The 17,454-nt window shown below is 38.3% G+C and overlaps 2 protein-coding genes across 8 annotated transcripts; one reads left to right on the top strand and one right to left on the bottom strand.

Moving 5' to 3' along the window:
- Window positions 1-69: 69 nt before the first annotated feature.
- LOC306883548 (uncharacterized protein) lies at window positions 70-9,324 on the bottom strand. 7 transcript variants are annotated; one of them, XM_079438872.1, is made up of 10 exons: window positions 6,502-9,324; window positions 6,351-6,381; window positions 4,144-6,091; window positions 4,006-4,048; window positions 2,565-2,720; window positions 2,291-2,380; window positions 764-826; window positions 590-661; window positions 416-483; window positions 120-242 (listed from the first exon to the last, which is right to left on the bottom strand). In XM_079438872.1, exons 3-9 carry the CDS (start codon window positions 6,070-6,072, stop codon window positions 416-418), a joined length of 2,421 nt encoding a protein of 806 aa, XP_079294998.1. In that variant the 5' UTR covers window positions 6,073-6,091; window positions 6,351-6,381; window positions 6,502-9,324; the 3' UTR covers window positions 120-242. The 7 variants fall into 7 exon arrangements, with proteins under 7 accessions (XP_079294996.1, XP_079294998.1, XP_079295000.1 ...); XM_079438870.1 differs by lacking the exon at window positions 6,351-6,381 and having other exon boundaries at window positions 70-242; window positions 6,502-6,649; XM_079438874.1 differs by lacking the exon at window positions 6,351-6,381 and having other exon boundaries at window positions 8,472-8,959.
- LOC306883550 (forkhead box protein O4-like) lies at window positions 9,289-16,262 on the top strand. The gene is made up of 3 exons (XM_079438877.1): window positions 9,289-10,449; window positions 11,111-12,571; window positions 12,935-16,262. The coding sequence occupies exons 1-2, from the start codon at window positions 10,018-10,020 to the stop codon at window positions 12,545-12,547; spliced, it is 1,869 nt and encodes a 622-aa protein (XP_079295003.1). The 5' UTR covers window positions 9,289-10,017; the 3' UTR covers window positions 12,548-12,571; window positions 12,935-16,262.
- The last annotated feature ends 1,192 nt before the right edge of the window (window positions 16,263-17,454 follow it).

Genomic DNA, 17,454 nt, shown 5'->3' with positions numbered 1-17,454 from the left:
ATACTTGTGTCTTAGAGAGGAAAATGTCAAATATGAATCTTCTCCTATGCTCCCAAAACAAACCATATTGTAAATATTTTAATTTATTAGGTAAAAGCGAGACACTTAAAGCAGACAATGCGTTTGATTGAGTTACATTTTATTAAACAGTCTCACATTTTTTTAAAGCATATTAAAAATGCATAGAACTGCATAAAAATTCACAATTATAACTTTCCGTGTCACTTCTCTTCTTTTGTCCTCTAATTGTGGGAGAGAGAGAGAGAGAGAAGTGAGAATCAGGCTGATACTCAATCTGTACAATTAACTCAAACATACTTAACATAACATATGCAAACAAAACCCCTCAAATTTAAATAAATTGCACAAAAAAGAAATCCCAGAAATGAACTGTTTAAAGACATTGAATACCAACTTAAATTGTCTTCAGCTCCTCGATGCACATCTCAAGTTTTTCGTGCAATGGTCCCCAGTTTTTACACTCTATAAAAGATAAAGGTATGCAAAATGTAAAAAAACTAAAGCATTATCTCAATGAAACGAACAAAGATGGTAAAGTTATTAGAGAAAAGTACAAAACTTAAGATACCTGAACGCAAACCCATTAGTTCTTTAATGACCCTCTCAAGTTTTTCATGGTGTTGCAAGCAATTAACACAACCTGGGTTGGGAGGGGGGGGGGTAAAAATGGATAGGTTTAAAAATATAAGACACTGAATTTGAAAATGTACTGCATGATATCTATGATAACCACAAAATTCACCTGGTTTGTGTGCTTCTTCAGCTGCATGCACAGCATCACTCTCTACTGTAGACAGAGCAGGTGCTATAGATACAAACAAGAAATGCATCAGATCAGAGATTTGAAATAAAAGCCATAATATTTCAAACACATTTGGTACAAACGTCTCGTCTAGTCAAGATTTTTGTTATTGGGGAAAAAAATAAATAAAAAAAGTCAAAAGATTACAAATGCTGCAAATCTTTTACTTGTGAAGACCATTTTCAACAGCGTGGTACAAGAGAAAACTTTCATCGCATGATAGCACAGTTGAAAGTGGCTCTTAATTGGCAAACTTGACCAAACCAGGATGGAGAGATAGAAAGAAGTGGACAAAAGAGGTTGAGTACATCAAAGGTCTAGCTAAAGAAACCGACTCCACTAAGGTCCTCATTTGGCAGCTTCATTAAATGACGAATTAATCCACATTTGAGATGGTCAAAAGAGTTTGTTCCTGAGATCCATGAAAAATGTTCAATGTGATCCTTTCATGAACGGAATAACAGACCTTATTTGAAACAGAAATAGTCATTCGCAACACTTTATAATTCCTTAACCGTACAATGTTTGATCAGTTTAATGCAACCAATTTAAATGTCACAAGAGCATTTTTTCGCATATATAATTAATACAATGCATTCTTGTGGTGGCATGGATGCCAATGTACCATCCTATAATTGAGTTCGAACAGCACTACAAATCTCCATTTCAAAACGAATGAAAAGACTCGATGGGGAGGCATGCACAAACAACTCCTTTATAAGCATGAATTAAAAAGGCTTTGACAACAAGCTCCCAAATGCACCAGTCCTTTCAGCAAGGCTATTACGACGCACTTCACAAGGATATCAATCAGTCTGGCTCACAGCTACTGTAGGCAGGCAGGGAGCTATCGTGCAAAGGAGAAATGTTCAAGACAACTCTGTTTGATGACTCAATTTTCTTGCCTAGTTTCCTGATGGCTTCAAACAAGAACATGGAATTTATTTTTGCAATAATGATATACTGGGAGATATCCTGTTGAGATCTGTCTATGTGGCTTAAGGCAAAGGGTGGCTATTTTCCACATTTTACAGACTATAATGTTTTTAAATGTTTACCCAAAAAAACCCAAAGCTTTTTGTACACCATGTCTTTTCATTTTTAAATGAACAAAACATTGCCATTCACAATAATCATAGTTTTAAAAAGATACAAAGAAAGCCTCTAAGTGGTATTATACAAAGCAACATCAAAAAGTGCAACCATTAGTCTGCATCAAAATATATTAAACTGCTGTTAATAGTTAATGCTGCATTATTCTGTAACCCTACACCACAAGAGGAAATACACCAGAGATAAGCATTACATTAGTGCTCTTGTTTGGCTTTATTAAATATGCTGTGATTAAAAGGTGTTGTAGACCCTCTGAAAGTATTAGAGATATTTCTGTTATTTATCAAGTCTCACTAGTACAGTTAGCATCGCTGTAATTGATAAATATAAATAAAAAAGGACAAATGATCGCACCAATTCTTTTTCTCTTTGCCGAAGGCAAACCATCATTGTTCAAGTGCTTTTGGCCCACACTGGGAAGCAGTGAATTCCTCGTCCTCATACCTTTCATAGATAAAATTAAAGGAAATGATGACAAAGCATTACATAAAATCAAAGTCCTTCATTTACATAATCATTTTGTCAGTATTTACTAGGTATAAATGTTGCATTAAATATGTAATCAGCAAACCTGATATTAAATAAATTTGAAGATACACATGAAGGAAAAACTATCAGTGAAAAGTACCTGGTAATCCAGTCGATTTATTACTAGGCTGACTCTGAATGGTTTCTACAGAGGATCGTGTAGTCTGAGGTGTCTTGAGAGCCAGTCTTTTACGGGTTGGCGGCTGTAGTCCTGATGGTTTCATTTGCTGTATACCAGAGCTTGAAGGTTTTGCAACTGCAACCACATTACAGCTTACAGAATACATAATTGATATTTATAATACATTTACATTTAGTATACGCTTTTATCAGAAGCAGCTTACAAATGAGGACAATAGAAGCAATCAAAACCAACAAAAGAGCAATGATATGCAAGTGCTATAACAAGTCTCAGTTAGCCTAACGCAGTACATGTAGCAAGGTTGTTGTTTTTTTAATTATATAATAAATAAAAAGAAAACGGATAGAATATAAAAAAAGAATAGAGCAAGCTAGTGTTAGAGGCCTTTACAGTCATATTAAAAAATAAAAAACTGTTCAAAAGTTTGGGTTTGTTATGCTATTTATGAAAAATATAGTAAAAACAGTATTATTGTGAAATATCATTATAAAGCTTTTTCATTTTTAATATATTTTAATATGTAATCTATTCCTGCAATTGCAGCACTGCTTCAGTGTCACATGATCATTCAGAAATCATTCTAAGGTGCTGATTTGGTGCTCAAGAAACATTTCTTCTTATTATTAATGTTTAAAAACTGTTGTGCTACTTAATATTTACATTACATTTCCATTCAGTCATTTAGCAGACGCTTTTATCCAAAGCGACTTATAAATGAGGACAATAGAAGCAATGATATGCAAGTGCTATAACAAGTCTCAGTTAGCCTAACGCAGTACATGTAGCAAGGTTGTTTTTTTATTTTTTATTATATAATAAATAAAAAGAAAACAGACAGAATAGGAAAAGAACAGAGCAAGCTAAGTGTTAGAGGGACCTTTCGGGGTTTTTTTTAATTGTATAATAAATAAAAAGAAAACAAATAGAATACAAAAAGTATGAAAAGAATAGAGAAGCTAGTGTGAAGTTAGTGTTTCATAGCACTGTTTAGCAGTTTGCAAATGAATAGAGTGCAAGTCTATATGGGGCAAGTTTTTTAAGGAACAGAATTAGAATAGAGAGTGCTAGAGTTAAAGGGTCAAATAAAGGTGGAAGAGGTGCTTTAGCCGATTCTTGAAGATGGCTAAGGACTCATCTATTTATTTATAATATTTATGATGGAATCTTAATATCAGAATTCTTTTAATGAATAGAAAGCTCAAAAGAACAGCATTTATTTGAAACAGAAATCTTTTGTAACATTACAAATGTCTTTACTGTCATTTTTGATTAATTAACGCATCCTTTATGAATCAGTAAAAAAAAAAAAAAAAAAAAAAAAAACTGACCTCAAACTTTTTAACAATGATATAATTATGTACATGTATGAAATGTGTACAAATGTGTATAAGCCACTCACCAGCAGTGAAGTTATATCCAGTGACAGTAGAAACCATAGAGGTCTGTTTAAAAAAAAAAAACATTTAAACCATACACAACACCAATGTTTGTAACTCGCTGACTGATTCATAGCAACATAAAGCATTGAGTTTCATACCTTAACAGTGCTAGCTGATGCTATGTTCTTGACAGGTGCGATGTTCTTGCCCTTGTTCATCTGTAACGTCTTCCTGTTGCCAAGCAGGGTGGTGGATGATGCGTCAGGCTGATGCAGGGCCGGAGGCCCTTGGAGAGTCTTTGGTCTGACCGCTACCGAGGAGTTCACTGACAAATGAGGCCTTGGAGGAAGACTGGATTTGGGATAACTCAGCTTAGAAGAAAGCTGAGGAAGCTGTCTTTTGATTGGAAGTTTTGTGGGAGGCTTGTTTTCATTTGCTGGCTCTGATGTACTGTGACTTAAAGTGCATGTTGCAGAGACTTTCTGACTCGAGATCTCAGTCGCCTGCACAGCACCAGTTCCATCATGATTACTTGCACAAACTAGCTCATCATTTGACTGGGCCTCGATGCTGTTGATCACAGACAACCTCTTTCTGGGCTTCAAGTCTCTCATGATCTCAAATCTGGATTCTTTGCCAAAAACGATAGGTGTGGATGTCACCAGGAAGCTCGTCTTCATGTCCAATGTATCATCTAAACAAAAAATACTGTTTCTGCTGATATTTCCCATATCAGAAAAGGGAGTAGACCCAGCGTCAGCCAAACCAGGACTTGATGTGTTTTTGTGATGCTCCTCCTCTTTAAGCTCAGGAGCATCATCGGGAGCATCGACAGAGCAAACAAAAGCTGTGGTGCATATCTCAACTTCTGTGTCTCTGCTGTTAGAGGCTGGTTTAGTGACACCAACAGAGTTAGAAGCATCATTAACCCGGTCAACTAATTCTGTACTGGAGAGCTTCATTTCAACAGTGGTGTCCTTCAAAACTAGAACTTCTGGGGGAGTAAGATCAGTGGTTGTATTATGTTTATTCGTCTCAGCTGGTTTTATAGGAGCAGAGTTTGTTTGTTCAACCTCACCAGAGGGTTGAAGAGGAGCACTGGCTGTTTGCTCCACAATATCAACAGTTACATTGACGTTTAAATGAGCTTCCTCAGTGTTTTTTATTGTATTAACATCAGTAGAGTTAAAACTACCATCTAGTTTTTCTTGTGGCTGAATGTCTATAGTTCCTTCAAGCTTTTCATTTGTCTGTTCTGTAGTAGTGTTTAATGGTACATTGTTATCAACACATGAATTAGTTTTAGATTGTGTGCTGTCTAGATTAGGAATATCCACAGTTGCATTAACCCCAGTGTCAGGTTCCTCTTTAGGATCATGTGATTGGACCAGCTCAACAGTGGTGTTTCCTGACTCAGTCTTTATATTGGGTACATCAATGTCCACTGTCGAATTAAATTTAGAGTCAGACCCCTCCTTTGGCTCTTGAGACTCAAAAGTGCTGTTCTTATCTCTGATGTTTTGTAGATCAACAGTTGCATTATTACCAGCGTCAGACTGTTCTTTCGAGTCTTGTGACACATTAAAAGTGCTGTTCTTCAACTCTACACTAATTAAATCAGGTTTCTCTAAAGATGTAGTGGATACCGTGGCATCAATGCAGTCGCCATCTGCTTTGCCCGCTGCTGCACTGGTAATGTCTTTCTCATTCTGTGGTGATCTAGTAGACGTGCTTCCATTTGCCGACTGACAGAGCGCTCCAAGAGAGCAATTAAGGCCAGAGTCATTGGTAGCCTCTTTTCTTGGTGCTAAAACTCCTTCATCCTTATTTTTTGCTTGATTTTCTGATGGCGTGCAAGCAGGGGAATTCAACACAGTTCCTGTTTCATTTAAAAGAAACGACGGGCCGACGGTGTCATCAAGAAATCCAGACACTTGAGGAAAAGCTTCATCTGCAATTGAATAGAAACTAGAACACAGATCTGGCAATTTGATAGGCTGGTAAGAGGAAACAGGTTTTTGATGAGATGATCCACTCAATATGTTGCCACTGGCCTGAGCAAGCCTCCGCCTTAGAAAGCTCTCCATTTCAATAGCAGGTGGGTCTCTGAAAGGAATACAGAGCTGTGAATTATTATGTAGCTTCCTGAAACCTACTTACTGACAATCACACATTTCACAAAGGATGACACGTTTTTTTCCAAAAGGAAGCACCAGGTTGAATTCCTTGAATTCTGGTCTAAATTTAAACACTAAACTACCACATTTAGCATATAACAATACAGATAAGTTATATAAACATGTCTGATAATAGTTCTGGATGAGTAATATTACATAACAGAATAAAAATGCTAGAAGAAACTCACTTTGAAACTGACAACTGCAACGAATGTTTTGCTATGGTAACACAAATATAACCGTTGACACGGAAAATTAGTAATAAGTAACATCCGAAAAGGAATAAACAAACTTGATACAAATTCTAAAAAAAATAAAATAAACAGATCATAATCTTACCAGACCTCTAAACAGGCCGAGCGCTTGATATTTCCGAGTCGATTTGAAAACAGGGAGATTCCAGTCATTGGACAAGACGCTCAGTCCTCGACCAATCAGAGCGAAGATCTGTATGGCGTCAGAAATATCACAGCGCCCCCCCCCAGTGCTGGCAAAAATCAGTATTATTTATTTCTTTATTCAGTATTTCTTAGTCCCTTTGCCGATAATTAGTCAGTTAAATTATGAAATTCTCTTTAATTGTTGTTCACCACCATAAAAAAACTAAAGATATTAAATATCAATATTATGTAGTTTAATCAATGTATTTTTTAACCCATTGCTCAGTATCACTGTATCTCCAAATATTCCTTTCGCTTGAAACTTAAGAGGCTGAGAGGACACCGAAGATAGAAGTGTAATATTTATTTATAATAAATCACTGCCACAAATAACAGTAGCCTAGTCAGTGAAATCGTGATTTATTAACTTATGCAAATTACTGACTTTTCAGTTTTAACATCACAGAAAAACTTTACTCTTTTCTTGTTACAGTATCTTTCATATCCGTCAGAATATTACATTGTTTTGACTGATATTGATATCACGTTTATTGATATATAATGTGCTTTCATAAGGTATAAATAGGCTAATGTGAGAGCAATTGTTGATGCACTTATACCACATCTTTTTTTTTATCATTATTGTTATATTTCAGAACATGTTAAGAAAACGAATCATATCCGTATACATTCAACACAAACCGTATAAAAAATAATAATAAATAAAATTGAATACCGAACATCACAACTGGCCAATCATTGCTAAATTCTTAAAAAAGCAATAGGAATTTAATTTATTTGGGCAACATTTATACATTTAAAATAATAAGAAATGACTGTTTGAAAAAGGGTAAAATTAGGAAGTAATTTACTCCACTTTGACTGATTAATGTTTATATGACATCATAGGGCAAATTAGGGAAGACATTGTAATGTTGACATAGTGACTCCTGCTCTCTCTCTCTCTCTATATTTTCACCACAAAATAACGATTTGCTATTTATTTAATTTCACGTTTCTCTTTCTGCAGTAATGGCTTTTAGTACTGATTTTTATGTATGAGATATGAAATCACAAAAACAAAAAAAATTCTTATTTTCAATTTAAGTGTTCAACTTTTTTATTGAACACACACACTAACGTGGATTGTCTATTTAGATTGTGTATTTAGTCAAAGGAAACCAACATGATCAATTAAAATGATATCTAAATAAATATAACTACTTAATCAGACAGTAATTGCGTAATCACATTTCTAACACTGGCTTTGACTAGTATTACTGACTGAAGGCTGAGGGGTTGCATCATACTCTACCGCCCACCGCAATTCTGGGAAAAGGGGTAATGCCTTGAAAGGTCCTGTGGGTATTGTAGTTCTCGTGGCTGATCCGTATCGAGACACTGACACATGCATTCAAAAACTTGAATATGAGCAACAGATGACCTAGAAAAAACAATGCATTCAGTTTTAAAATGACTAACTTCAAATAAGGATACACAACACCGCTGAGATGGCACGTGCATTTAATGTATAAACTTTAAATTTAATTTGAAAACTACCTAAGAAATCTAACCACGCGCCGATTTCAGATAATGACGACTCTTCATTACAGTGACAATCTGGCTTAAACATCTAGCATAAAAATAGCTTTCATCCAGTTGATCTTAATTAAAAAACGAGATTGCAATTTCTTCGGGAAAGCGTGTGGGCAGCATGAGGTCAGGGGATCTCGCATACAATGGAGATCCTTCAGGAATTAGGGATCTTCATCCGCTTTAGAGAGATCCTAAAATTACAAAACTATTTTGCCCCCAGCCAGGACTCTCACACACATATCTTCAGAAACTATTACATAACATTTTGCGTGCTCAGTCTTTTTTCGGGATCCCGGTTTCCTCCGGTCGTGTTTACGGTGCACAGCCCATTACCTGACTGACTGCAATTCCCATCATCCTCGGGACGCATGCGCGCGCCGCGTTGTCTGGTGGTAAACAGACGTCAGAAGGGAGTCTTCGCCTCGAGTCAAAACAAAACAAAACAAAACAAGAAAGATCTACGAGGAATAGCTGTTTGTTTATCTCCATTAACAGCAGAAGAGAAGCGATTTCGCGGTCGTTTCAACAGACCACCAAGTTATTGGAGAGAAGCGGGTTTCTTTGGAGGGATATTAACTCATAAACTGGAGTTGGCTAACTAGGTGGCCATCTAGTTACTCTCTCAGTAGTAAACTACGCTTTTGAGTTTTGTCCCAGAGGCTGAGTGGCCGGCGATCGAGTTCAAGAAGCGGACAGGCGACGGCTTTTGTCTTTTTGGAGAACACATCGACCGCAGTGGGACACGGGAAGCCGTCCACGGAACGCGTTCGTTCGGCGCGAGCGTCGTGTGCAGCTCCGTCTCGAGGAACATGGCAGATGGTGGCACGCGCAGCACACCGCGTGCAGGACCGTGCAAACCTGAGCGACAATAACACAGATCTGTATTGTGTGGTAAACCCCGTAAAACTACCCGTTATGATCGAGCACTCCTGGTTTTTTTATGTAAAATTGATTACATTTTAACGTAACGCTTCTTTTGGCGATTTAACGCATTTGAGTTGGGATGCACTTAATTCGTTTTAAACCTCACGTTTCTATGTTTTTAACTTTATAATGGATCCCGATTAATAAAATAGCGTGGCATTGTTGACTTTGACAGGCAGCTGCAACAAGTCACTTGAATTCTTACATAGTGTAGAAATACAGCCAGTTTACAAGAAAGACTAGTGTACGACTTGATGCGCTCATATTAAGGTGGTTTATCGCTCTATTTGTAGAGTTTGTAAGCTGTCTACTCGTATGTTTTTTTTTTTTTATCTAAACTCTTAATTGCGAAAGCCAATCAACCATTCGCTGCTATAATAGGAACCAGTGGGAGGAGGTTATTTTAGCAATTACAGCTCATGTTATGATTGGTTTTGCGATTTCATCTACTTAACTGCCTCAATTAGTTTTTATTTTATTTTAAAGAGTGTTTAATTATATATGAAAAGTTCATCGCTCATCCCTTGTCTCTTTTCCTGTGGTTTATCTCAGTAGTTGCTCGTCACTCGTGAATTTCCTTTGTTCTTTCTCCATTAAACAAAGAGACCCCTTCTATCCTCGTTTGCTCTATATTGTAAATCAGAAGGTTTATGTTGGTTACTATTAAGGAGATTATTTGGGCCCTTTAATCTCCAATCTGAGGATTAACTGACGCTATATTGGTGTTTTCAGACAGTCCCAGTTAAATTTAGTCCGGATAATTTATACTGTAGTCTAATATAGTAAAGAAGAGAAAATCCTTTCTAAACAAGAGTATTTTACTTTTGGTATAAATAGTAGTACTCTTACTTTTCATCGCCCAGTCTATTGAATCGTGTTTTTAAAAAAACTTCGCATCAAAACTAGTTCATTGAAATCCAGCCTTCCTCTGAAATTATCTGGATTGCATCGCACAATGGAGGAAGAAAACGTACCCCCGATTGACCCAGATTTTGAGCCGCAGAGCAGACCGAGGTCATGTACATGGCCGCTGCCTAGACCCGACATCTCAGCTGTCAAAGCCGGGGGGGCCGACGGCTCAGAGTCTGCTGCTGGAACTCCGCCCACCGAGGAAGATAAACACGAGCCTCAGCCAATCATATCCGAGCCTGAGAAAGTCGCGGTCTCGGAGGGCGGGGTTATCGCTGGAGTGGGCGGAGCCACGCCTCGAAAAGGCTCTTCCAGGCGTAATGCCTGGGGTAATCAGTCATACGCAGATCTGATCAGCCAGGCGATTGAAAACTCGCCAGAAAAACGACTTACTCTGGCGCAGATCTACGATTGGATGGTAAAAACGGTGCCGTATTTTAAGGACAAAGGAGACAGTAACAGTTCTGCTGGGTGGAAGGTACGTCTAAACAAGATTACTAATTATAATCAGGGTTTGAAATGAACTTCTCCACTCACCTGCCAATTTGGCAATTAAAATGTTAAATTACTGGCCATTCAGAAAAAAAAAAAAAATCAGAAATAAAATAGATACTGACCATTCAGAACTTCTTACTAGCCAAAACTAAATTATTAGAAATAAAACATTATCAAACTCAAAGCTTTTTATTTTATATTTGTATTTGTATAACTGGGCTGCCTATTTTGTCCAGGACACTCCCCTTACAGAGATTTTTAATCTCAGTGAGTTTCTTTCCTAGTTAAATAAAGGCCTAAAAATATATATATTGTTTATCAGATTTAAATATTTTATACTGTGAAGCATCTCCTCCATCCATTTAAAAAAAAACGAATCAAATAATGATAATTCATGCCCAAAAATATAATTTCAAGACACCATGAATAGCGACATATGAAGGTCTTGGATATGCAGCATTTATCAAATGAGAATTAAAAAAAGAAAAAACTCATCAAACTGGCTTGTGAGTTCACAGCATTGCTTGCCGTGGTTAATTTTTCGGATGTTACTTTCAAACCCTGATATCAATATTTTCAATCTTACGCAGTAACATTGTTTATCACTTTTAGACTTGACTTTTTTTTTTTGTCATCCCATTTAGAACTCCATTCGCCACAATTTATCGCTCCACAACAAGTTCCTGCGAGTGCACAATGAGTCGACTGGAAAGAGCTCTTGGTGGATGCTCAACCCCGAGGGGGGCAAAACCGGCAAAGCCCCTCGCCGCCGCGCCGCCTCGATGGACAACAGCAGCAAATTGCTTAAAAGCCGTATACGAGCAAAGCAGACTAAAAAGCAGGCTGGGATCGGTGGCTCTGGAGGTGCCCTGCAGGGTGAGGGTGCCTCTGGCGCTGGCGGTGCGGACAGTCCTGGCCCTCCAGGTCAGTTCGGAAAGTGGGGAGTGAACAGCAGCAGCCCTTCCTCTCGCGGCAGCCTGGACGATCCCGACATGTGGACGAGTTTTAGGCCACGTACAAGCTCCAATGCCAGCACGCTGAGCGGGAGGCTTTCTCCCATTGCCACAGGGCAGGAGGACGAGGATGACCTACCTGAAGACGGCCTTCTTGGTGGCTATTCCACAGGGAATCTTCCCCCAACACTAACTGAGACGCTAATGGAAGAGCTGGATTTGATTGATGGGCTCACTTTAATGACTGGGCCGCAAGGTGGTGTGAGCCCAAGCACAGCCCCTCCTGCCCCACCTCAGCCTTTGCCCTCGGCATCCACCCTGCTGCCTCGAGGGTCCAGCTTTCCTTCATTTCGAAAGCTGCAGCCAACAAAGGCTACACAGGGATCCACTCCACCAGGGCCGCAGGGCTCTGTTCAACCCAGCGCCGGATCGAGCACAGGCCAATCAAGCTTCGGAAACTCGCTCTTCAGTCCTCTGCCCGGTCCGGGTCACAGTGGTTTTAGCACTCACGTGCACTCCGGCCTCGAAGCGCTCCTGACCTCCGATTCACCTCCACCCAGCGATGTTATGATGACCCAGATGGATCCTCTCATGCCGAGCCAAGGAGGTGGCGGGCTTTTGGGGCTCAGAGGATCTATTACCAGCAGCCAAGCTAAGGCAGGTCAGATGTTGCTGAGCAAAGGCATTGACACAAGCGCAGTAGGGCAGATGAGCCTCCAGCCTCAACCCCAACTCCAGCACTCACAGATGGGCTTTGGAATGATGCACTCGGCCATGAGCCATGAACCGCCTCAGCTTGCAACTGTAAAGATCCAGCATCAGGTGCCAGGCGCTGGGCTTCTGCAGCATGGAGCTGTCCCATCACCTGGTGGAAATGGAGGCCTGCAAGGTCTAGGCCAGTTTGCAACACCACCCTGCTTCATGCCCTCCCAGGACCGTCTGCCTACAGACTTGGATATCGACATGTTCACTGAAAACCTGGACTGTGATGTGGAATATATTATCAACAGTGATCTTATGGATGGAGACATGGTTGACTTCAACTTTGACCCCATCATACAGGGTGGACAGGGCTATACTGGGCCAACAACCACACAGAGCTCCTCCCACAACTGGGTGCCCAGTTAACTCCATTATTAAAGATGAGAACAGGTATTTTAATTTTGGTTTGTTTTAAACAGACAGTTTTACCCACCGTCATATTGTTCCAAACCCATCTTATTTTCTTCATGTGAACACGAAAGAAGACTTTACGAAAATGCTCTGACATTGAACGTCAGTGGGATCCAATGTTGTTGTGGACCCCATTGACTTTAATTTTAAGGGCAAAAATGGTTTAAACATTCTTCATAAGTCAGCAATACAGGTTTGAAACAACATAAGGATGAGTAAATGATTATCTCTTTTGAATGAACTATTCTTTTAGTGTCAATTATGGTTTTACATTATTCTTTGTGAAACTGTTCCTTATTTTGTTCCAATGTGTTAATCCCTTTTCTTATTATTTATTTACAGGATTGTCCCCCATCCATAAGACAACTGAAAACAGATGTGGCACATTGCCTGAACATATTCTCAAATTTTTGCCTCTGCATTTGCCATTGTACCTCAAATACATAAACTGCTTCGGCTAAGGACAACACACACTTGGCCAAGAAGTCTCTTGTCAGAATTCTCAATTAGACGACGAAATCAAACCTCATACATGTCAAGTGCCAATGTCAGCTGAAGAGTGTGCTGTTGGACACAGAGAACATGGTCTTGAAACATATATTTTCTCTTTTCTTTTGTCTTATATGTGCAACATTTTGTTTTTTTGAAAGTTGCAGTTTTTGGCCAATCTTGGACTAAAGAAGCACACCTAATAAACAGCTAATCATGTTTATTACATTTATGCCTGTGATGCGTAGCGTAAGATGGAGATGGTACTCCTCCTTGATCTTCTTCAACCTGATAATGGAACTCATTCGGCCAGGAAGATCAAACTCTGCAGCTTTTCTTGATGTGAACTTTTGTTTGTTGAACAGCAATGGAGAAAGTCAGAGATCGATGGAGTGACTTCCACAGCTGACCTGATGTTGCTGTTTCTCTCAGCCCCCTCTGAGCATGAAAACAACATGGCACCACAATAATTTTTAGTTGAGAACAACGTTGAGTGGTGACGGTTTCACTGACCACAGAGCACGGCTGAACTGTTAAGGTGTGCTCGCTCGCTTTCAGCGGTATGAAACATCAAAGTTTCAAGATGGTTTGGTGACGCTGTGGTGTTCAATGTGCAATTAGTTTGGCTTTTATGACCTCTGCTCTCACGAAGGTGTTTTCTTGTGATGTGCTGAAGAGGCTGATAACTGAATGATGATTTAACTGTCTGCTCTTAAGTGTTTGTTAGTGATAACAACAGTATGAAGAAATGTGATTTTCCACAGGGCATTTTGATGCATTTTTAATCCTGCCAACAGGTTAAATGGTATAGTGTTATTGTTGGAAACTCTGTGCCCTTTTGCAGAATGCAATATCTGAAGACTTTGTGTGTGTGTGTGTGTGTGTGTGTGTGTGTGTGTGTGCGCAGGAGGGTGTGTGTGTACATTTGTGTGAGTGCAAATATGTTTAATGCTCCCGAAACTTGATTCCAACACACTGACAACAGAATTCAAGGTTACGCTGAATCATTTCAATTAAGTGCAGAAGAAAGTTGGTTTTCGGAGTTGTACGTTAGTTTGAAGCGAATCTTGAAACATGGCTACAATAATGAGATGTTATGGTTCCTCTGGCATGTTTGACTATGTCCACAGACGCACAGAAGAAAAAGTATTTTCTCATTGTTCAGTTTTTCATAAACAGCACTACTCCTATTTTATATAAAAAAAGGTTTTTAAAGAACAAGAACAGTTGGGTATATCAACTATAATTCTAATTTAGATTGGGGCGTTATCATTAACAGACTAATAAGAAAACTTGCTGTTAATGAGCTTTTTTTTTTTTTTTAATCTGAGCAGAAGCTATTTCAGATCATTTTTAACGGTCATTTTCTATGTAATCTTTTATTTTTGTAAAAGATGAAATGCATATAGATTTTATACAATAACCAAAGGAACACTAAGAACTGCATGTTGGATGGACGGATGCATTGCAGTGTGGATAAGCTTTACAAAACTTTTCTGAAAAATCTATGTAAACTAAATAATTTGATTGATTGCATGAGTACATTTAAGAGAATACAGTTCATCAAAAGTTTAAATTTGCTATAATTTTTTGTGCTTAACAGAAAAAAAATATATATAAATCTTGATTTGCTAGGTTGCTTTTTAAGTGTCTAGGCAATTATTTCATCTCAAAACGCAAGACTGGTCCAACCGAAAATTATTAATGCAATGTTTCACTCTCAGGGTTATGAAAAATAATAATTAAAACAACTTCTGGAAGTAATACGATAATCATGTTATGACTTCAATGTTCATGGCCTTTTCTAAATTATGAACGTCATTTATGCAAGTCAACGTCACGTAGATATTTAACATTGCAGAAATATATCTAATGTTGCAGTTTATTAAGAGAGATTTATCTAATGTATGCATTTGTAGAGTTCCTACAAAACTTTGTAAACTGCCAATGAACACTATAGCATGTCGCTCCAGAGAAAACCACACAGTTTTAAAGCCCTTTTCTTTTCAACATACCTTTTCTGTAATAGAAGCGTTGATTTTTATTTAATTATGTGTTCAGATGTTTTTGCGCAGTTTAAAACCAGCATTATTTTGGTGTATAAATTGGCTTAAATTTGAAAGCTTGATATTAGTAACTCTTTATCACATCAATGTAGTGGTCTGAGCGCATTAGATTACTTGTTAAAGTGCTCTCTTCTTACAGAGAAATTATTTTAATCCTATTCATTGGTGCTAGATATTAAATATGACAATTAAAGAGGGCCATATTTGATTGGTGCATATGTAGATATCAGGGCCTTTAATAATTTTATGCAACACATATTGAATACAATTTCTTAATGTAGAACATAGTATGAGAAATTTACCTATATATTTTAATTCCCAAACTCTCAGTTTTTGCATATTATAAAAGAAACTGTGAATGGGGAGGGAGGGGCTTGGCCATTTCACCACATATGGTGCACCTCACAAATAGTGTAATGTTTGATACAGCGATTGATGATTTTCAATCAACCGTTTACATCGATGTGCTTGTCTTTTGGGGCATCTTTTCTCATGTTTTTTATGTTTGTACATGTAACGCAGCTCCTTTAGAGTGTTTGTTATACCTGCTTGGTACATCTTTCAGAAAACTTTAGGGCTGACAGGCACCTTTGACATATTCCTGTGTCATTTGAGTGTTGATTTGAAAGTGAATTTTCGTGGTTAACACCCTGGCCTTGTTTAATTTCTGAAAGTACAGATATTGAATATTGTATTTGTCTCATCAGACAGATGTCACAGGGCTTCTGCATGAAATGCAGGAATTCCACAACTTCCCTCTTTCCAAATCACTCTCACTTTTCTTGTTTGATATTACTTCCTTTATTAGTCATTCTTTAGTTCCTTTAATTTTCCAAGAGAGTTTGCTAAGTATCCCAGTTGATAACAAAGAACATTAGTTTATGGTCTGGGTTGGGGTTTTTTTTCTCTCTCTTTTGTTTTGGGTTATATGATGGGATGTAAAACTGACGAGTTGTGCATAGCCAATATACTGTATATGTACTTGATTGCTTTTTTTTTTTTTTGATCAATTAATTTTGTTCCCCCGTATTTTGTTAGTCGGAGGTCATTGAAAGCAGTTCAGCATAATAGAAATAAACCTAATCTGTTTTAACGCAGACTGTTTTGTTAAGGTGATTTTGTGTCATTGGTCCATTCATTTGACATAAGCAGAAGTGCAGGGCATTCGTTAAACTTTGAGCAGCAGTAGTAAACATGATTCACACCGACCATTATATACATTGGTGTGTTGGCCCCCTTCCTGATTTTTTTTTTTTTTTTTGCATGTTTGTCACACTTTAATGTTTCAGATCATCAAACAAATTTAAATATTAATCAAAGATAACGCAGGTAAACACAACATGCAGTTTTTAAATGAAGTTTTTTTTTTATGAAGGGAAAACTAAATCCAAACCCACGTGGCCCTGTGTGAAAAAGTGTTGCAGGCCTCACTTGCCTCAGTTAAGGTCAGTGTTCATGACTCCACCATAACAAAGAGACTGGGCAAAAATGGTCTGCATGGCAGAGTTCCAAGACAAAAACCGCTGCTGAGCAAAAAGAACATAAAGGCTCGTCTCAGTTTTGCCAGAAAACATCTTGATGATCCCCAAGACTTTTGGGAAAATACTCTGGACTGACGAGACAAAAGTTGAACTTTTTGGAAGGTGTGTGTCCCATTACATCTGGCATAAAAGTAACACAGCATTTCAGAAAAAGAACATCATACCAACAGTAAAATATGGTGGTGGTAGTGTGATGGTCTGGGGCTGTTTTGCTGCTTCAGGACCTGGAAGACTTGCTGTGATTAAATGGAACCATGAATTCAGCTGTCTACCAAAAAATCCTGAAGGACAATGTCCGGCCATCTGTTCGTGACCTCAAGCTGAAGCAAACTTGAGTTCTGCAGCAGGACAATGATCTAAAACACACCAGCAAATCCACCTCTGAACGGCTGAAGAAAAACAAAATGAAGACTTTGGAGTGGACTAGTCAAAGTCCTGACCTGAATCCTATTGAGATGCTGTGGCATGACCTTAAAAAGGCAGTTCATGCTCAAAAACCCTCCAATGTGGCTGAATTACAACAATTCTGCCAAGATGAGTGGGCCAAAATTCCTCCACAGCGCTGTAACAGACTCATTGCAAGTTATCGCAAACGCTTGATTGCAGCTGTTGCTGCTAAGGGTGGCCCAACCAGTTATTAGGTTTAGGGGGCAAACACTTTTTCACACGGGGCCATGTGGGTTTGGATTTTGTTTTCCCTTCATAATAAAAAACTTCATTCAAAAATTGCATGTTGTGTTTACTTGTATTATCTTTGATTAATATT

Source organism: Barbus barbus, assembly GCF_936440315.1.
Source record: "Barbus barbus genome assembly, chromosome: 17".
NCBI lineage: Eukaryota > Metazoa > Chordata > Actinopteri > Cypriniformes > Cyprinidae > Barbus > Barbus barbus.
Note: the sequence above shows the minus strand (reverse complement) of the source record. Positions and strands in the feature narration are given on the sequence as shown.